We start from the raw sequence: 21,605 nt of genomic DNA on the forward strand, positions 1-21,605 counted from the left end.
AGCGCAGTGGCGCAATCTGGGCTCACTGCAACCTCTGCCTCCTGGATTCAAGCAGTTCTCCTGCCTCAGCCTCCCGAGTAGTTGGGACTACAGGCGTGTGCCACCACACCCGGCTAATTTTTGTATTTTTAGTAGAGACGAGGTTTCACCTTGTTGGTCAGGCTGGTACCAAACTCCTGACCTCAGGTGATCCACCTGCCTCGGCCTCCCAAAGTGCCGGGATTACATGCGTGAGCCACCGTGCCTGTCCCCAGCCTAATTTTTAACTGAGTATGTGATTTAAAGTTATCTCGATGTGACAGGAAAACCACTTGACCCCGGGAGGCGGAGGTTGCAGTGAGCCAAGATCGCGCCACTGCATTCCAGACTGGGCAACAGAGTGAGACGCCTTCTCAAAAAAATAAATAAATAAAGTTCACCGGCTTGTAAGGATAAAGTTCAATGATTTTGAGAAAATTTACAGAGTTGAGGCTGGGCACAGTGGCTCACAACTGTAATCCCAGCACTTTGGGAGGCTGAAGCAGGCAGATCACGAGGTCAGGAGTTCAAGACCAGCCTGACCAACTTGGTGAAATCCTGTCTCTACTAAAAATACAAAAATTAGCCAGGTGTGGTGGCGCACGCCTATAATCCCAGCTACTCAGGAGACTGAGGCAGGAGAATAGCTTGAACACGGGAGGCGGAGGTTGCAGTGAGCCAAGATTGTGCCACTGCACTCCAGTCTAGGTGACAGAGCAAGACTCCATCTCAAAAAAAAAAAAAGAAGAAAATTTACAGAGTTGTACAGTGGCCACCACAATCCCATTTTAGAACATTTCCATCACTCTGAAAGGTTCCCTTGGAGGCCGGGTGCAGTGGCTCATGCCTATAATCCCAGCACTTTGGGAGGCCGAGGCGGGCAGATCACTTGAGGTCAGAAGTTCGAGACCAACCTGACCAACATGGTGAAACCCCATCTCTACAAAAATACAAAAAAATTAGCCGGGAGTGGTGGCACATGCCTGTAATCCCAGCTACTCGGGAGGCTGAGACAGCAGAATCGCTTGAACCCAGGAGACAGAGGTTGCAGTGAGCTGAGATTGTGTCACTACACTCCAGCCTGGGTGACAGAGCGAGACTCCATCTCAAAAAATAAAAATAAAGAAATAAAATAAATTTAAAAATAAAAGGTTTCCTCGGCCAGGCGCAGTGGCTCACACCTGTAATCCCAGCACTTTGGTAGGCTGAGGTGGGCAGATCACTTGAGGCCAGGAGTTTGAAACCAGCCAACATAGTGAAACTGCATCTCTAAAAATACAAAAAAATAGCTGGGTATTATGGTGCACACATGTAATCTCAGCTACTCAGGAAGCTGAGGCACAAGAATCATTTGAACCCATGAGGCAGAGGTTGCAGTGAGCTGAGATCGCGCCACTGCACTCCAGCCTGGGTGACAGAGTGAGTCTCCATCTCAAAAAAAAAAAAAGCTTCCCTCATAGGACTTGGGGAGTCTACTGGACCTCTCTGTGCCTCAGTTTCCCTATCTCTAAAATGAGGATGATAATGCCTACATCATAATGATTCAATACAAGAATGCTGGCTGGGTGTGGTGGCTCATGCCTATAATCCCAGCACTTTGGGAAGCTGAGGCGGGTGGATCACCTGAGGTCAGGAGTTCGAGAACAGCCTGGCCAACGTGGTGAAACCCCGTCTCTACTAAAAATACAAAAATTAGCCGGGTGTGGTGGTGCGCACCTGTAATCCCAGCTACTCTGGAGGCTGAAGCAGGAGAATCGCTTGAACCCGGGAGGCCAAGGTTGCAGTGAGCTGAGATCGTGCCCCTGCACTCTAGCCTGGGTAACATAGTGAGACTTCGTCTCAAAAAACAAAACAGGGCCAGGCACGGTGGCTCACGCCTGTAATCCTAGCACTTTGGGAGGCCGAGGCGGTTGGATCACCTGAGGTCAGGAATTTGAGACCAGCCTAGCCAACATGATGAAACCCTGTCTCTACTAAAAACACAAAAAAGTAGCCAGGTGTGGTGGCAGACGCCTGTAATCCCAGCTACTTGGGAACCTGAAGCAGATAGAATCACTTGAACCTGGGAGGCAGAGGTTGCAGTGAGCCGAGATCGCACCACTGCACTCCAGCCTGGGCAACAAAAGCGAAACTCTGTCTCAAAAACAAAATGAAACAAAACAAAAAAAAAGTACCAAGGCAGAAGGAAAGTGGCTCAATACATGGGCACTGTTGTGAGGATGACACGATGCTGTGTGGGTCTGCAGCTGAGCTCCTCAAGGGGAGAGGTAGGCTCAAGGTACCCCAAGCTCTAACCAAGCTTTGCTTAATGAAAGCACTTACCACGTGCTGGTCAAAATAGAGTGGCTTATCCCCACTCTCAGAATAATCTGGGAAGGAGAAACGCTGGGATGGTAAACTCAGTCCACAGGACTCCTAGCCCTGGTGTGAGCTGGGCCTGAAGGCTGGAAAAGGTAGGGTGGTCATCTCTGAGCCCATACCTTGTGCCTGGGCCACCAGAACACTGGCATTCAGTTGCCACTCAATGTCCCCTTCCTCCTCGGCACACTGCTGAGACTTCTTGCCATAATTCTGGGCCTGCCAGGCCTGGTCCAGCTCCAAGTAGCAGCGGCCGATCTCGTGGAACAGCCAGGTCTTCTCCAGGGTGGTTTTTGCCAGAGGGATCTTTTCTTCCCACCTGGGGACGTGAAGAAACAGAGTCAGCTTCATCCCCCAAAACCATGCACTGGGCCACAGGATGCCAAGGCTTCCTGCTGGGTGGCGGAATAAAACTTTTTCTCCAACTACCAGTTCTTTTGGATACAAGGGTGGAGTTCATAAGCATAAAGATATTTTAAGACTACTGAGACTATTTTGGTAACATCTATGGAATGTGGAATTTAATACAACATTTGAGGCTGGCGTGGTGGCTCATGTCTCTAGCACTTTGGGAGGCTGAAGTGGGCAGATCACCTGAGGTCAGGAGTTCGAGATCAGCCTAGACAACATGGCAAAACCCTGTCTGTCTACTAAAAATACAAAAATTAGCCAGGCATGGTGGCAAGCGCCTGTAGTCCAGCTACTCGGGAGGCTGAGGCAGAAGAATCACTTGAACCCGGGAGGTGGAGGTTGCAGTGAGCCAAGATTATGCCACTGCACTCCAGCCTGGGTGACAGAGCAAGACTCCATCTCAAAACACACACACATACACACAACACAAATAATGTTTAAGAATATTATTACCAAGTATGGTGGCTCATTCCTGTAACCCCAGCCTTTGGGAAGCCAACGTGGGTGGATTGCTTGAGCCAAGGAGTTCAAGCCTGGGCAACATGGCAAAACCCCATCTCTACAAAAAAATACAAAATTTAACTAGGCACAGTGGTGTGCACCTGTAGCCCAGGTACTTGGGAGGCTAAGGTAGGGGGATCGCTTAAGCCTGAGAGGTTGAAATTGCAGTGAGCTATAATCGTGCCACTGCACTCCCACCTGGGTGACAAAGTGAGACCCTGTCTCAAAAAAGAAAGAAAGAAAGAAAGAAAGAAAGAAAGAAAGAAAGAAAGAAAGAAAGAAAGAAAGAAAGAAAGAAAGAAATTACTAAGAATATATGAGAGAAAAATCAAAACAAAAAAGATTGGAATGAAAAAACACAGTATCAATAAAAGAGTAGGATTAGAATTAGTACTTGTCTTTGGGTGGTGAGACTGAATACTTTTCTCTATTTTTCTGTATTTTCCAAATTAATATTTTTTATTTTTATTTTTATTTATTTATTTGTTTGAGATGGAGTTTTGCTCTTGTTGCCCAGTCTGGAGTGCAATGGCAAGATCTCTGCTCACTGCAACCTCCACCTCCCGGGTTCAAGTGATTCTCCTGCCTCAGCCTCCCAAGTAGCTGGGATTACAGGCATGTGCCACCACACCTGGCCAATTTTGTATTTTTAGTAGAAACGGGGTTTCTCCATGTTGGTTAGGCTGGTCTTGAACTCCCGACCTCAGGCGATCCACCCGCCTCAGCCTCCCAGAGTGCTGGGATTACAGGCGTGAGCCACCGCACCCAGCCATTTTATTTTTATTTTATTTTATTTTATTTTTTCTTTGAGACAGAGTTTCGCTCTTGTTGCCCAGGCTAGAGTGCAGTGGCGCCATCTCGGCTCATTGCAACCTCCGCCTCCCAGAGTCAAGTGATTCTCTTGCCTCAGCCTCCTGAGTAGCTGGGATTACAGGAGTGTGCCACCATGCCCGGCTAATTTTGCATTTTTAATAGGGACGGGGTTTCCCCACGTTGGCCAGGCTGGTCTGAACTCCGGACCTCAGGAGGTCCACCCACCTCAGCCTCCCAAAGTGCTGGGATTACAGGCGTGAGCCACCATGCCTGGCCTGTGTTTATTTTTTATTTATTTATTTTTTTGAGACAGAGTCTTGCTGCGTCACCCAGGCTGGAGTGCAGTGGCGTGATCTCGGCTCACTTCAACCTTCGCCTCCTGGGTTCAAGCAATTCTCCTGCCTCAGCCTCCTGTGTAGCTGGGATTACAGGTGCACGCCACCATGCCTGGCTAACTTTTGTATTTTTTTTCTTTTTTTTTAGTAGAGACAGTGTTTCACCATGTTGGCCAGGCTGGTCTCGAACTCCTGATCTTGTGATCTGCTCGCCTCTGCCTCCCAAAGTGCTGGGATTACAGGCGTGAGCCACCGCGCCCGGCCTGGCCTGCGCTTATTATTAAAATATTAATTTGGAAAATGCACACCCGGGCACAGTGGCTCATGCCTGTAATCCCAGCACTTTGGGAGGCTGAGGTGGGCGGATCACCTGAGGTCGGGAGTTGGAGACCAGCCTGACCAACGCGGGGAAACCCCGTCTCTACTAAAAATACAAAATTAGCCGGGCGTGGTGGTGGGCGCCTGTAGTCCCCGCTACTCAGGAGGCTGAGGCAGGAGAATGGCGTGAACCCGGGAGGTGGAGCTTGCAGTGAGCTGAGATCACGCCACTGCACTCCAGTGTGGGGGACAGAGCAAGACTCCGTCTCAAAAAAAAAGAAAAGAAAAGAAAAATTAGCCGGACATGGTGGCACACAACTGTAGTCCCAGCTACTTGGGAGGCTGAGGCAGGAGAGAATCGCTTGAACCTGGAAGGTGGAGGTTGCCGTGAGCTGAGATCACGCCTCTGCACTCCAGCCTGGGTGACAGAGTGAGACTCCTTCTCAAAAATAAAATAACATAAAATAAAAATAAAAATAACATAAAATAAAAATAAAAATAACATAACATAACATAAAATAAAATAGTGATAAATTCAGCTGGGTGCGGTGGCTCACGCCTGTAATCCCAGCACTTTGGGACGCCATGGCGGGTGAATCACCTGAGGTCAGGAGTTTGAGACCAGCCTGACCAATATGGTGAAACCTCGTCTTTACTAAAAATACAAAAATTAGCTGGGTGTGGTGGCGGGCGCCTGTAGTGCCAGCTACTCGGGAAGCTGAGACAGGAGAATTGCTTGAACCTAGAGGCAGAGGTTGCAGTGAGCTGAGATTGCGCCATTGCCCTCCAGCCTGGGTGACAGAGTGAGACTCCGTCTCAAAACAAACAAACAAACAAAAAAAAGTGATAAATTGGCAGCCAGTGTCATGGAGAGGGCATTTCCTGATGGTCCACACCTGTCGCACTAAAGTGTTAACTGAATGTAGGTGCCAGGGAGAAGCAACTTCCCAGGCATGCACATTAAGAGACAAAATGGTGGAGCATGACCTTCAGGGGGCACTCCACTGGTGAGAGGAAGAAAGCCTCAGATAAGCATGCATGCCACTTCCTCAACACACTGTGCGTGCTCACCTCCCAAGGGTAAGGAGGGCACTGCACATATGGGCAGCCAACCCTAAGGGAAGAATCAGGGGAAAGGGGCCAGTTTGTAAAGTCCTAGGATCAAGGTTAAACACCAACACTGCATTTGTCCTTCTCAGTGCCCACTTGGGTCTCTTCCAAGTATACGTTCCTTTCTTTCCTGCCCTAAAGGTTTTTTTTTGAGACTGAATCTTGCTCTGTCGCCCAGGCTGGAGTGCAGCGGCATGATCTCAGCTCACTGCAACCTCCGCCTTCCGGGTTCAAGCGATTCTCCTGCCTCAGCCTCCTGAGCAGCTGGGACTACAGGCACATGCCAACGTGTCCGGCTAATTTTTGTATTTTTTCAGTAGAGACAGGGTTTTGCCATGTTGGCCAGGCTGGTCTCGAACTCCTGACCTCAAGTGATCCGCCTGCCTCGGCCTCCCAAAGTGCTGGGATTACAGGCATGAGCCACTGCGCCCGGCCTAGCTTTTTAATAAATTCCCATTCCTCATTCAAATTCTTTCTTCTGAGGAGGCAAGAATTGAGGTTGCTGCAGACCTGTACAGATTCACCGGCAATAACTTGGATAACTTCCACTGGTAACATATTGTCTAGGCTGGAGTGCAGTAGTGTGATCATGTCTCACTGCAGCCTCAACCTCCCAGGCTCATGTAATCCTCCTACCTCAGCCTCCCAGGTAGCTGGGACCACAGGCACAGGACAGTATGCGCGACTAATTTTTTTTTTTTTTTTTTTTGTAGAGAGGGAGTCTTCCTATGTTGCCCAGGCTGGATTCTTATCACCGGAAACAAATTTTCATGTTATGGTGAGAAGTTCTAACCATGGAGGTGGGGAAGAGGCAATTCTTGGTCACTCACGTGTCAATGGCTTGCTGGAATTTCCCAACTCTGGCAAAAACTCTGCCAATGTTGTCAAGGGCTCTCGATTTTGCATCAGGAAGGTCACTGTGGGGAAGAAGCAAAACAAGCCATTCACTAGAAATCAGCTGTTCTAGGCACTGTAGAAATAGGAAAGAAGGCAAAGACAGGAGCCCTGGCCTCAGAAACTCAGGGTTTCAGTTGGAGGGACAATGTCCAGCCTGGCAAGGATGTGGCACATCCTGTGCCCTGGGGCCAAGAATGAACATTATCAGGACTTTTCTGGAGAGTAATCAATCAACAGCTTGCAAAGATGTCCCTTTGAACCAGCAATTGCCTTTCTAGGAATCTACCTCAAAAAGATAATGTGACAAGAACAGTCATTAAAGCACAGTTTATAATAATAAGCATTAAAAATAATTACTTTTTTTTTTTGAGACAGAGTCTCACTCTGTTGCCCAGGCTGGAGGGCAGTGCCATGATCTTGGCTCACTGCAACTCTACCTCCCGGGTTCAAGCAATTCTCCTGCCTCAGCCCCTGAGTTGCTGGGATTACAGGCACCCACCACCACACCCAGCTAATTTTTATATTTTTAGTAGAGACAAGCTTTCCGCCATGTCGGAAAGGCTGGTCTCAAACTCCTGATCTCAGGTGATCTACCCACCTTGGCCTCCCAAAGTGCTGGGATTACAGATGTGAGCCACTGCACCTGGCCAAAAAAAATAATCTAAATGTTATCAGTGCTCTAAGAAAGGCAATTTCTGTGTATGCGGGGTGTGTGTGTGTGTGTGTGTGTGTGTGTGAGTGTGTGTATGTGTGTTTGGGGTTTTTTTTTTTGAGACAGAGTCTTGCTGTGTCACCCAGGTTGGAGTGCGGTGGCACAATCTTGGCTCACTGCAGCCTCCGCCTCCGGGGTTCAAGTGACTCTCATGCCTCAGCCACTGAGTTGCAGGGACTCCAGGCACATGCCACCACGCTCAGCTAATTTTTTTTTTTTTTTTTTGAGATGGAGTTTCACTCTTGTGGCCCAGGCTGGAGTGCAATAGTGCGATCTCAGCTCACTGCAACCTTCACCTCCAGGATTCAAGTAATTCTCCTGCCTCAGCTCCCTGAGTAACTAAGATTACAGGCATGTGCCACCACACCTGGCTAATTTTGTATTTTTAGTAGAGACAGGGTTTCTTCATGTTGGCCAGGCTGGTCTTGAACTCCTGACCTCGTGATTCACCCGCCTCGGCCTCCCAACAATTTTTGTATTTTTAATAGAGATGGAGTTTTGCCACGTTTCCTAGGCTGGTCTCAAACCCCTGGCCTCCATAGTTCCCTGCAGCCTTAAACTCTTGGGCTCAAGAGATCCTCCTGACTCAGCCTCCTGAGTAACTAGGTCTATATGCTCAAGAAACCACATCTGACTAATTTGCTCAGGCTGTTCTCAAACTCCTGGTCTCAGGCAATCCTCCTGCCTAAGCCTCCCATGTCAGGCCTCTGAGCCCAAGCTAAGCCATCATATCTCCTGTGACCTGCACGTATACAACCAGATGGCCTGAAGTAACTGAAGAATCACAAAAGAAGTGAAAATAGCCTTAACTGATGACATTCCACCATTGTGATTTGTTCCTGCTCCACCCTGATACGATATATTCTCCCTCACCCTCAAGAAGGTACTTTGTAATATTCTCCCCCTCCCTTAAGAATGTATTTTGTACACCTATCCCAAACCTATAAGAACTAATGATAATCCCACCACCCTTTGCTGACTCTCTTTTCGGACTCAGCCCGCCTGCACCCAGGTGAAATAAACAGCCTTGTTGCTCACACAAAGCCTGTTTGGTGGTCTCTTCACATGGACACGTGTGACATCCCAAAGTGCTGGAATTACAGGCATGAGCCACTGTGCTTGGCCTGTGGTTATATTTGAGAGGAAGACATATTCTTTTTTAAAAAAATAAAAAAATAGCAAGGAACTGCTTTGGTTTTAAAAAATCCTGCATATGTACATGAGTATGCAGGTAAACACATTGAAAAGGGGCCAGAGGACACATTCCAACAACATCATCCTGGGAAGTGACGGGAAGTGGGTTGCAGGGGACAACTTTCAGGTTTTGCTCTCAGTACCACGCAGTTCTGGTTCAAGCCTGCAAGCCTGACATTATAGTACTTGTGTAAAAACAAAACGCGGGCACAATGGCTCATGCCAGTAGACCCAGCTACTCAGGAGGGTGAGGTAGGAAGATTGCTTGGGCCTAGGAGTTGGAGGCTGCGGTGAAATATGATAGCACCACTACACTCCAGCCTGGGCAGCAGAGCAATACCCTGTTGCTAAAAAACAAAACAAAAAAAAAAACAAAACACACACACAAAAACACTGGGCCTCAGTGCCTGAGGGCTGAACCGGTTTCGAGGCCTGGCATCCAGACCTCCCACTGCCTGCAGGCCCTGGTCCCTAGCCCTGCCACACCTACCTACCTGTGGTTCTCCAAGTCCTCCATCCCTGCCACATCTTTCTGCCCTGCCCAAGGTCCCCTTCTCCCTCCCCCTTGCCCACCTTGCTGACCCTGCTGCCTTCCCTGAGGCCCCTGCCAAGCTCCCACCTGCCTGTCTCCTTGGCCCCTGGGCCACACTGTGCACCTGCTGCTGTCACAGCCCGTCGGAGTGGATCCCCTCTTCTAGAGTGGGTACTCCGTTCTGGCGAGTTGAATGAGTGAATAAGCTGTAATATGTCCATTTTTCATAACAATATGTACTAAAAATCATAATAGCAAAAATAAAGCATGTGATCAAATAATTTATAGATTATTCAGAGAAATAAATGAGTGCCATGGGCACTGAAAAAACCACTTAGACTAGTAAGTGGCTAATCTAGCAAGTGGCTGATTAGAATGAGGGAGCTCCTGGAGCACATGGGACTCACAAGGAAGACTGGAGTAGGCCTGGGTGAGGCTCATTCGTGGATGTTAAAAACTAATAGGCCGGGCATGGTGGCTCACACCTGTAATCCTAGCACTTTGGGAGGCTGAGGTGGGCGGATCACCTGAGGTCAGGAGTTAGAGACTAGCCTGGCTAACATGGTGAAACCCCATCTCTACTAAAAACACAAAATTAGCCGGGCTGCCAATAATCCCAGCTACTTGGGAGGCTGAGGCAGAAGAATCACTTGAACCAGGGAGGCGGAGGTTGCAGGTTGCAGTGAGCCGAGATCACTCCATTGCACTCCAGCCTGGGCAAGAAGAGTGAAACTCCATCTCAAATTATTCAGTCACTTAGCACACATTCATTACATGCCCACTGTGTGGCAGATGCTGGGAATAGCACCTTCCAAAGTCCAAAGTCTAACAGGACAGAAAGGCTACCTGTGGAGAGGGAGCCTAGGGGAGGGATTTGTACCCCCTGGGGCAGCAGGCAGGCTTTTCTTTTTTCTCTTTTTTTTTTTTTTGAGACGGAGTCTCGCTCTGTCGCCCAGTCACTATCTCGGCTCACTGCAAGCTCCGCCTCCTGGGTTCACGCCATTCTCCTGCCTCAGCCTCCCAAGTAGCTGGGACTACTGGCGCACACCATCACACCCAGCTAACACTACGCCCGGCTAATTTTTTTTGTATTTTTAGTAGAGATGGGGTTTCACCGTGTTAGCCAGGATGGTCTCGATCTCCTGACCTCGTGATCCACCCACCTTGGCCTCCCAAATTGCTGGGATTATAGGCGTGAGCCACCGCGCAGGCCTAGGAGGCAGGCTTTTCAACCTTTATTGAAATGTTGAAGAATGGGTGGCGGCAGCTTGATAAAGCAAGTGCTGGGAAAAGGGAAAGCATTCCTGGGGCTGGAGGATATGAACAGAGCTCTGCACTGGCTGGGGCCCAGAATGCCTGGGGGCCTGGAGAAAGCCAGGTCAAGACAGGCCAGGAGAAGCCAAGTGAAGAAGGGCAACCTGTGTTGAGCAGAGCATTGAAATTTCATCCCAACCACAGGAGTTGTTTTTCAGAGAAAGGCCAGCTGAACTGTAGGAAGCCCAGGTCAGAGGAAACAGGCAAGAGGTAAGGATGGTCTGGACTGAGTTGTGGGAGGGAAACAGAGAAAGTATGGACAGGACAAGACATGGCCGTTGCTGGGCATGAACAGTGAGGGGGCCAAGCGCAGTGGCTCACGCCTGTCATCCAGACCAACCTGAGCGATATGGCAAAAACAGAGAGGGGAAGGAGGTATCTGGGAAGCCTCCGGTCTTCTGGCTTGGGACTCAGTGGCCAACAGTGCTATCCTCGGGGATGGGGAACCCTCAAGAAGTAAGTTTGGGAGGAACATAAGGGATTCCGATTTGGACATGTTAAGTTTAGGATTCCTGTGGGACATCCACATGGAAATGTCTTAGAATCTGCTGGACACACAGGTCTGAGGCTCAGGAGAGAGGTCTGGCGAAAAGTAAAGATTTCTAACTCATTTGTGCATGGGAGATGGTTGGATCCAAGGTACCATATATATACATCACATCTAATCCCCACAGTCCCTGTGGGTTGGTATTATTATGCCTTCATTAGAGATGAGGAAACTGAGTAGAGGAGCAACTTAATCAAATCCACACAGCTTCTAAGTGGCAGAGCCAGTTAGAAGACAGGGATTGAAGACAGGTCTGTCCCTAAAGCTGTTTTTTTCTAATATGGGATGGCCAGTATGGGATATTCCTGCTCAGCACAGTGGAGGCAGGCGAGAAATGAACTGGGAATGGAAAGCATATGGGGCTTGGATCAGTGAAGAGGAAAGGGCAGGAGGCAGGAATGTTCAGGAACTTTTGACCCCAAGGGAAGATTGCTATAAGAGGGCCAGGGTGGGTTTAGAGAGGGCCTGAGGGCCAAGCAAAGGGGCTTGACCTTTAACCTGCAGGCAGTGAGGGGCCCAGGCCCACTTGGGAGCAGGGGAGGGAGAGTTCATAGCATGTGTCTCTGGAGATTTGTGGGAGGAGCGGGAGAGAGACAGCAGAGGCAGGGGAAGCAGCAGGACTCAGGGCTGGGCACTGTGAGGGCAAATGGGATGATGGGAGATCAAGGAGGCTCAGACTGGTGAGATGAGTAGAAACCAGGCAGGAGGAAGTCAAGAATGACTCCAAAGGGTAGAACCAGGATGCTGAGAAAGCGATGGAACCTCCGGGTGGAAGTCAGCAAGTCTTGAGAAGATCTCATTTCTGGAGAGCTGGTGTTACTACTATTGTGGATACCAGGCACTGTCCTAATAAGGTCTGCACAGGTACTTCTGCATTTCATCCTCCCTTCTGCCCTACAGGGTGCCCAGCTAACAGGAGGAGACCCTGAGGCTGAGGGAGCTAAAGTGGCTTATCTCAGGTCCCACGGCTGGGCGGTGCAAGTTCCACAGCCTAGGTCTGCCTGACTCCACAGCCCGTGCTCTTGATCAGCACCGGTTTTACAAGACCCTGCTTGATCCATCCCCTGCCCACTTCCTTCAGCCTCCTCTTGGCCCCTCTCCCTGGCAATATGCTGTGTTCTCCAGGCTTAAGTACCCTCCTGTCTCAGGGCCTTTCCATAGGCCCTGTGTGTTCCCCAATGTCATCAAGTCCTCCTGGAATGTATTTCTCACCACACTGGATCCTGTACTTTTCTTTCGTGGCACTTATCACAATTGCAATTAATTAGCTATGTCCCTTTTGGCTTGACATCTGCAGGGAAATGGCCCTTGTGTCTGGTTATTACTGTGTTCCCACACTAGCAGCATCTGGCATGTCTGGGGCTTCATGCATGCTCGTTAAGCTGATGTAAGAATATAAACATCCCTAAGAGCCAGATCACTGGGTAGCTTTTTGGAATTTTGAGCCACTACCCTTTTGGTGGCAAAAAAGCTAACAGTCTAGGTGCCCCCACCCTCAGTCCTGGGCAGGTGGTCCCCACCTCCAGGAGAATCTACCTCAGGCATGCAGAGCAGAAAATGGGAGTCAAGCCACCAGCAGCCCTGGCAAGGGCCTCAGATAGCCCCAGGTGTCCTTCTCTGTAGGCTCACGCCAGTGGCCTCCCCTAGGGCACTCACTATTCCTTGGCGATCTCCAGGTCCTTTCTGTGGCTCTGCAGGGCTGCCTCCAACTGCCCCAGCTCAATCTGGGCATTCCCTATGCAGCTATACAAGTTTCCAACCAGTTCATCCTTGTTGGGTACCTCTTCCTTGTTCCATTCCAGTACCTTCTTCAGCACTTTCTCAGCTTTCTGAAGACTCCCTTCAGCACTGCCACTTGTGAGCACTGAGAAAGGAAAGGGGTGCTGTGGAGGCCAGGGCAGCCTCCTCTTAGCTGACAGGGTAACTCTTCTTCCTGCAGACACCATCTGCAGGTCTGAGAGACCAGGGGCTCAGACACCTGGTTGCTCCTTCCCCACCTGATAAGGCACTGGAGGCACCTGCCCCACCCTCTGAGAACAACACCTACACATATCAATGTCCTCCAGGCTCTTGAGGATGTAATGGGCTGTCTGTGAGGGACGGCATTTGTGGTCCCGCAGCCATTTCTCTTGCATCAGCTTCCGGTCCCGCTCCCTGGCGTAGATCGGCTTCTGCTGCCTCCAGAAGTTGCTGTGAGTATCCAGGTAGTTGATGCCCGTCATGATGAGGTCCTCCACAGTCAGGCCGCCCTTCATGGTGCCTTTGATCAGGTCTGTGGGGAAGGGGTGTGAGGAGGCGCCAAGGAGAACAGGCCTCTAAGGTATTTGCCTCCTGTTTCCTCCCGGTGGCCGCTGCAGGGCCCTCTGTGAACTTGCTCTGCTTGGAGTTGTTGAAACAGAGAGGAGTGTGAGTGCGCATAGTGGCAGAGTGGGTTTATCCAGGCCAGGAGGCAGCCAGAGCCCCACTATCAGGGAGTTCCATGCTATGGGCCCCTTATGGCAAGATATGAGGAGCTAGCCAGAAGGGGCAGCTGGTGGATGGCTCGCTGAGAAGCCTCGGGGTTTCCCCAGTTCAAGCTGTGTCCTCAGATAACACTGAGTCTAAATGCACGATCTGGCCCAGGCTGCCAGTGCCCAGTGATTTCCCAGGTGCCCAGTGGGCCTGTGCATGCTGGAAGCTGGAAGGCGGGTGCCCAAGTCCTGCCCACTGCCTGGCCAGAGGTTACAGCCAGAAGCAAAGTTACAAGGCCACTTGAGGTAATATTCAAGCCACCCCTTCCCTCCGCAGTGGGTCCTCTGGAGAATAGGAGGCATTCAGGCCTGTTGCTAAGGAGATGTGCCAGCAGTGAAGCTGTTCCTGTGTCACGGAACAGGGAACCCTACACATGACCTTGGGAAGCCAATTCTGGAGAAGAGGCATTTGATTCACAGGTGACCCTGCTCAGGCTTATCAGCTAATGGCAATACTCCCATCCGCATGTTGATGTGGGACATTCATCTCAGGCCTCTGTCCTTCATCCTGTCACTGGCAGCAGTGTGGTGGAAAGAGCACTGGACTGGCCAGGTGTAGTGGCTCACACCTGTAATCCCAGCACTTTGGGAGGCCGAGGTGGGCAGATCACTTGAGGTCAGGAGTTCAAAACCAGCCTGGCCAACATGGTGAAACCCCATCTCTGCTAAAAATACAAAAAATTAGCTGGATGTGGTGGTGGGCGCCTATAGTCCTAGCTACTAGGGAGGCTGAGGCAGGAGAATCGCTTTAACCCAGGCGGTGGAGGTGGCAGTGAGCCGAGTTTGCTTCACTGCACTCCAGCCTGGGTGACAGAGCAAGACTCTGTCTTTAAAAGAAGGAGCACTGGACTGGAGGTCAGAGGCCTGGGTTCTGATGTTGACTCCACCATGAACTTGTTTGTCAACTTATGAAAGTTCCTTCCCAATCAGGGTCTCTATTTCCTTATCTACGAAAGGAGAACTTGGACCAGATGATGTTTCAGAGCATTCTAGAACTAATATCCTCGGATTTAAGCACATGTCCGCTTGATTCCTTTGCCCATTGTAAGGATTGAAGGCAAAGGGGATGTCCCTTCAGGGACTATGGTGGTAAAGGAGACCAAATCTCTGTTGTTCCCTCCCAGGGTACCATAGCACTTAGGAGCATTGCTCTAAAATTGGACTTCCTGGATTCGAATATAAGCCATGTCATTGCCTACCTATATATGACCTTAGTTTCTGTTGGTCTGCGCCTCAGTTTCCTCATCTGTAAAATGAGAATGCTAATAAAACCTGTCCATAGGTACACGTCAGCTAATATTATATGACAGGTTCTGCCTTCAGCTCATGCATGAAGCATCCACCCAGATTTCCTTTCCCCCAAGGCCCCGTGCCAACAAAGTGTCCGAAACCTTCATCCAATAGGAGCTTCTCCAAATACTCTTTGTCCACGTAGAGCTCCCCCAGAAGCTGGCGGACAGTCTTCTCACTCTTGAGCGAGCCCTTCCGCTTGGGCTCTCCCTTGGTGGGGTGTAAGAGGTGTTTCATGGGCTGAGGCTTCTGCTGGGCTTTTATATTCTGAGAAAACGGAACAACACCCAACAGAGCTTCAGCAAGGAGCAGAGTGTACCCAGCCATGGCCCTAGGGTCTGTGATCCCAGATTCCTCCAACTCCAGGACCTTTCTGTGGGCCAAGAGTCACGGAGTATGCCTGGTCGGGTTGCAGCTAGACTCCCAAGACCCCTTCTCAGGCACACATAGCCTCTTCCCTTGGAGGGATACAACCACAGAACCAGGGCCCTTACCTCAGCCTGCTTGCTTAAGAAGGAGAGGTCCCCTTTGTTCTCCAGCTTAATGGAAGAAGGACCTGCAAGGAAAGAAGCTGGAGCTCAGGTCGGCCAGACCCCCCAGGCATGACCTATCACATATTTTTATGTAGAAATGGCTGCCTTTGGCAGGTGGATGGTGGAGGCTGTGGCAAAGCTGGCCCTAAGCCAGCCTAGCAGGCAAATGGTGCAGGCTGTTTGGTATAACTCCTAGGAGCTAACAGCCCCCGCTAGCCCAAGGCTATGGCAGCCAGATTTCCAAACAAAGGGAGGCCAAGGATGCAGGGGAAACTGTCCATTTCCAGGCCCTGCCACCGACAGAGCAAGCTCTCACTTGCTCTCACTTGCTTCCCTTCTCCCCCTGCCATAATGCTGATGGCTAAGGCCAGCCCTTGGTATGCGTCTGGTGAGGAAAGAAGCCAGGGATTATAGAAGGCTGGGCTCAGGACCGCATTATAGCTTTTGACACCAGGCTAAAGACAGGCCTACTTTGAAACAGCCCTTCTAATCTGACCTTTAGGAAAACCCAAGGCTGCAGCGCTCAGAGATCAGTGTGTGCATCAGGGAATGGTCCTCCCAGCAGACAGGTGGTGCCCGCCACCATGCCCGGCTAATCCTCAACAACACTGCAGCAGCCAAATCCAGGTGTAGGACTCCCTGCGGGCCTGGTGGTGGCTGCTCACCTGCTGTAACTCAGCCTTCCTCTAAACCTAAGGATTCCAAGGACCTTTCTGGATAAGGGCATAGGCCCTGTGGTCACTCACTTCCCACTGAGTTGTTGATGGCTTCCTGGGCTTTCTGAATGCCAACTCTGAATTCCCGATCAGGCCTCAGCTTGTAGCCTCGATGATAGAATACCAAGGCAAACTCAAAGTCTCCCATGGTGTACAGTGTCTCAGCCTTTTGTAAAATCCCCTGGAATGGGAGGAAATCAAATCGATGTGAACAGATAAGGCCTTATAGGACTCACATGTGGTGGAACAGAAGGGTCCTGGGTTGAAGGTCAAGGTTGGAATACAGGGGGCAGGGACTTAGGCAATGACCTAGGAAGAGAAAATGGCATCAAACACTAGGCAGTCTGGCTGGTTCTACTTGTAACAACTACTTGTTACAACTACTTGTAACCAGAAGTTGCTACAGGCAATGGCAGGATCCAGTCCTCCCGCCCATGCAGTCACCTTACAGAAAGCTGGGTCACTCTGGAGCGAAGCCTCAGCATCCTTCAGGGATCTCTCCAAGTCTCCCATCTTCAGGAAGCACTTTGAGCGAGCAACCAGGCAGTTCTTGTCTCCATCCTGAAGGTAAAGAGCCTGACAAAGAAACCAGTCAGGTTGACAGCCAGCATGAAGAGCAAGGTGGAAGCTGGAGTGGGAAGGGCAGCCCAAACCCTCCTGCAGAGGGGATTTCTTCAGGCTCTGAAGAAATCAAGGCTCTGAAGAATCAAGGGGATTCTTCAGGCCAGCACACAGGCCTCTGGCTCCTAAGCAGAACAACTCCGATCTGCGCTCAGTCAACTTGATTATCTGCATATGGCTCACCTTGAACAAGGTCAAATCATGGCTATTGTGGAAGCCACTGGCTGAAGAGTAGGAATATGCTGCTCTGTGGATACGCTGACTTTCCACCAATGTCTGAGAGCCCCCCAGTTCCCTCAGGCAATAGAACTGTAGGGTATTTTGTGCACACCAAACTCAACTACAAACCTGAAATGGCAACACATCATACTCAAAGCAAATTTCAAAGGCTAAGCATTCTGAAGTGGACTTGAGGACAATCTGCCATGTGGGTTAACCATTCCAGTATCCTTCTCTTTTTATGTAGCTAATCAAGAACTAATCACTATATCCGGGGATTAAGATGAAAATACCAGGAAAAGGCTGGGAGTGGTGGCTCACACCTGTAATCCCAGCACTTTGGCAGGTCGAGGTGGGTGGAACACTTGAGCCCAAGAGTTTAAGACCAGCCTGGGCAACATGGCAAAACCCTGTCTCTACAAAATACAAAAAAATTAGCTGGGCGTGGTGGTCCATGATTGTAGTCCCAGCTACTCAGGAGGCTGAGATGGGAGGATTGCTTGAACCTGGAGAGGTCGAGGCTGCAGTAAGCCATGATCACACCACTGCACTCCAGCCTGGGTGACAGAATGAGACTCTGTCTCAAAAAACAAAACAAAACAAAACAAAAAGAGGCCGGGTGCAGTGGCTCACACCTGTAATCCCAGAACTTTGGGAGGCCAAGGTGGGTGGGTCACTTGAAGTCAGGAGTTTGAGACCAGCCTGGCCAACGTGGTGAAACCCGTTTCTACCAAAAATACAAAAATTAGCCAGACATGGTGGTGAGCACCTGTAATTCCAGCTACTTGGGAGTCTAAGGCAAGAAAATCGATTGAACCTGGGAGGCAGAGGTTGCAGTGAGCTGAGATCATGCCACTGCACTCCAGCCTGGGTGATGGAGTGAGACGCTGTCTCAAAAAAAAAAAAAAAGAAAAAAGAAAGAAAGAAAGGGAAAAGAAAAATGAAAAACAAGAAAGAAAAAAAAAAAAGAAAATGCCAGGAAAATGAAACTGTGATTTTGACCCTAAAGTGGGGTTGAGGGCAATATCCCCACTCCCAGTGTCCTCTCTTCTGTGTGAGATGATTACCATAGTTTGTGATGTACTGTCCTTCCTGAGGCATCTAACTGTACCCACCCCCCTTTTTCTTTTTTGAGACAGAGTCTCACACTGTCACCCAGGCTGGAGTGCAGTGGCACGATCTCTGCTCACTGCAACCTCCGAGTACCGGGTTGAAGCAATTCTCCTGCTTCAGCCTCCCGAGTACCTGGGACTACGGGCGCCGGCCACCACACCTGGCTAATTTTTTTTTTTTTGAGATGGCGTTTTGCTCTTGTTGCCAAAGCTGGAGTGCAATGGCACGATCTCGGCTCACTGCAACCTCCGCCTCCCGGGTTCAAGCGATTCTCCTGCCTCAGCCTCCGGAGTAGCTGGGATTACAGGCACTCACCACCACGTCCGGTTGATTTTTTGTATTTTTAGTAGAAACAGGGTTTCACCATGTTAGCCAGGCTGGTCTCAAACACCTGACCTCAGGTGATCCACCTGCCTTGGCCTCCCAAAGTGCTGGGATTACAGGCATGAGCCACCTGGCCTGGTCTTTTTTTTTTTTTTTTTTTTTTTGAGACAGAGTTTCACTCTTGTTGCCCAGGCTAGAGTGCAATGGCATGATCTTGGCTCACTGCAACCGTCTGTCTCCTGGTACCCACCCCTTTCTAAGACCTTCCTACTTTTCTAAGAAGAGGAAGTAGCTACTGTCTTTCTGGAAAGTGACTGCTTCTCATCCAAGGCTACCCTTCCCTCAGGGTGTTCTTTTTTCTCTGCTGGTGGGTACTTGAGGATGCGACATGATCCAGCAGGAGGAGAATAAGTGGGGACAGGGCTACCGAACTCAGTTGTTCACTTGTCTGGTCATCATTTCTGGTTTTAGGGTGTGGTTGGTGACTGAAAGGGACAAACGACTCTGGGGAGCTGTTGAGAAGCTTGATCTTACAGGAAGTCTCAAAACTACAGGGTTATCCTACCACTCCATCTAGAAGAAGAAGTGGGCAATTTGGAGCAAAAGAAATGGTCATAAAAACATGTTTTTAGGGCACTGTATCTCATACCTGTAATCCTAGCACTTTGTGAGGCCAAAGCGGGAGTATTACTTGAGCTCAAGTGTTCAATACCAGCCAGGGCAACATAGCAAAACACCTATCTCTACAAAAAAAAAAAAAAAAAAAAAGAAGAAGAAAAGAAAAAATTAGCCAGGCATGGTGGTGTAAGCCTGTAGCTCCAGCTACTTGGAACACTAAGGTGGGAGGATCACTTGAGCTCAGGAGTTTGAAGCTGTATTGAGCTGTGATTGTGCCACCACATTCCAGCTTGGGAGACAGAACGAGATCCTGTCTCTGAAACAAAAAACAAAAAACAAAAAACAGTTTCCTTATGCAGATGTCAGATGTGTAGTTTTGTGGTTAGCACCTCAGCATTGGAGTCTGAGCCCGGCTTTGAATCCTTCCTCTGCCACTTGCTAGTTTAGCGACCTTGGGCATGTTGCTCAACTTCTGTATGTTTCCTAATCTATAAAATTGAGTATGCACTGGGCGGGGTGGTTCACGCCTGTAATCCCAGCACTTTGGGAGGCTGAGGTTGGGGGGGATCACCTGAGGTGGGGAGTTCGAGACCAACCTGACCAACATGGAGAAACCCCGTCTCTACTAAAAATACAAAATTAGCCGAGCATGGTGGTGCATGCCTGGAATCCCAGCTACTCGGGAGGCTGAGGCAGGAGAATCGCTTGAACCTGGGAGGTGGAGGTTGGGGTGAGCCGAGATTGCGCCACTGCACTCCAGCCTGGGCAAGAAGAGCAAAACTCCATCTTAACAACAACAAAAATCCAGTATGCTTAGCAGTGTGCCTGAGGCTGAGGCAGGAGAATCACTTGAATCCAGGAGGTGGAGGTTGCAGTAAGCCAAGATCGCACCATTGCACTCCAGCCTGGAGACAGAGCAAGACTACGTCTCCAAAACAACAACAACAACAACAACAACAACAACAACAACAACAAAAACCATCACCCAATCCCCTTAGGGTGGGATGATGCAATTTATACTAGGGTTACTATAATAATGTGGCTGCTTGGTGCGGCAGCTCACCTCTGTAATCCCAGCACTTTGGGGGGCTGAGGCAGGTGTATCACTTGAGGTCAGGAGTTCGACACCAGCCTGGCCAACATGGTGAAACCCTGTCTCTACTAAGAATACAAAAATTAGCCAGGCGTGGTGGCACATGCCTGTAATCCCAACTACTCCCTAGGCTGAGGCAGGAAAATCGCTTGAACCTGGGGAGGCGGAAGTTGCAGTGAGCTGAGATCTCGCCACTGCACTCCAGCTTGGGCGACATAGCAAAACTTTGTCTCAAAATTGATAATAATAATCATATGTTGCTTACTGGCCACCTTTTATAAGCAACGGTGTGCTGGGGACATTGAGGCTTCTGCATGCAACCTCCCATCCAATCTGCCAGCAAACGATGGGAAGGTAAGGCTGCTCTGTGGAAGGAGGCCGGTTAATCATGAAACATTTAAGTAAAAGTAGAGGAAAAGGTCACTGTTAACGCAGAGAATGGAGATTGCAAGTGGGAACTGGTAGAAAATGGCCAACCACAGGGCTTATCTGTGACAGCAGTGTGTCCATCAAAAATCAGTGAATAATAGAAACAACAGGGTCCTCCAGGCATCATCAAGACCTCAGTGTTATCTGCAATCAAAAGGTGAGGGCAGGGGGCAGGCGCAGTGGCTCACGCCTGTAATCCCAGCACTTTGGGAGGCCGAAGCGGGTGGATCACGAGGTCAGGAGTTCGAGACCAGCCTGGCCAACACAGTGAAACCCCCATCTCTACTAAAAAGACAAAATAATTAGCCGGGCATGGTGGCGCGCGCCTGTAGTCCCAGCTACTTGGGAGGTGGAGGCAGGAGAATCGCTTGAACCCGGGAGGCGGAGGTTGCGGCGAGCCGAGATCGTGCCATTGCACTCCAGCCTAGGCAACAAGAGCAAAACTCCGTCACAAAAAAAAAAAAAAAAAAAAAAAAGTGACGGGTGATGGGGTGATGGATAGGTTGAGAGCTTGACTCACGTTGCTGAAGCTCTGCGCGGCTTTAGAAAATTCCCCGCACAGGTAGAGCCGCTCGCCTTCGGCCATATAAGAGGGAAAGGTGCTTCGCAAGGTGTCGCCTTCGGGGTCCGACATGGTGACCGGATTTAGAGACGCTAAAGCAGAGACAATCAAAGAAAAGCTGGAGAACCTCTATCTGGTTTGTGGAAGCTCCGTTTCTTAGCAACCATGAGATGTACAGCGACTTCCGGTTCCGCCCCTGTCTGGCAAGGGCCCGGATTCTGGGTACAACCTGCCGGCGTGCGCTTGCGCCAGTTCTGCCGCGCACTGGGCCAGGGAGTGATGATTGCGTGGCTGACGGCTGGGCTAGTTAGTGTTTGCTGTTGCACGCTCTGTCGGTTCTCTCTGGAGTTGCTGCCTGAAAAGGCTCCCTTGTAAGACAGCCAAGAAAACAGGAAGAGGGTTGGAGGCAAAGTTCCGAATAGGGATGAGGCATACGTGGTAAGGATATGTGCCCGGCGTACCGCCATTAGGGGGAGAGAGCACTGGGCTTGGAGTCAGCGGACTTGGGCTGACTTCG

The 21,605-nt window shown here is 50.0% G+C and overlaps 1 protein-coding gene across 2 annotated transcripts in view; it reads right to left on the reverse strand.

The window, feature by feature from the left end:
- The window catches only part of ODAD4 (outer dynein arm docking complex subunit 4), a 34,915-nt gene extending 13,621 nt beyond the window's left edge, over window positions 1–21,294 (reverse strand). Inside the window, exons 1-9 of one of the 2 annotated variants that reach the window (XM_019026178.3) lie at window positions 21,047–21,294; window positions 16,554–16,685; window positions 16,140–16,290; window positions 15,355–15,416; window positions 14,962–15,127; window positions 13,108–13,332; window positions 12,717–12,924; window positions 6,695–6,781; window positions 2,499–2,695 (exon numbers count right to left, since the gene is read on the reverse strand). In XM_019026178.3, the coding sequence (XP_018881723.2) occupies window positions 2,499–2,695; window positions 6,695–6,781; window positions 12,717–12,924; window positions 13,108–13,332; window positions 14,962–15,127; window positions 15,355–15,416; window positions 16,140–16,290; window positions 16,554–16,685; window positions 21,047–21,160 (1,342 nt within the window). In that variant the 5' untranslated portion in view covers window positions 21,161–21,294. The remainder of the gene's footprint in view (window positions 1–2,498; window positions 2,696–6,694; window positions 6,782–12,716; window positions 12,925–13,107; window positions 13,333–14,961; window positions 15,128–15,354; window positions 15,417–16,139; window positions 16,291–16,553; window positions 16,686–21,046) is intronic. The other variant, XM_031010603.2, reaches the window with a different exon arrangement.
- Window positions 21,295–21,605: the final 311 nt, after the last annotated feature.

The sequence above is a fragment of the Gorilla gorilla genome, chromosome 4, assembly GCF_029281585.2.
Source record: "Gorilla gorilla gorilla isolate KB3781 chromosome 4, NHGRI_mGorGor1-v2.1_pri, whole genome shotgun sequence".
Lineage (NCBI taxonomy): Eukaryota > Metazoa > Chordata > Mammalia > Primates > Hominidae > Gorilla > Gorilla gorilla.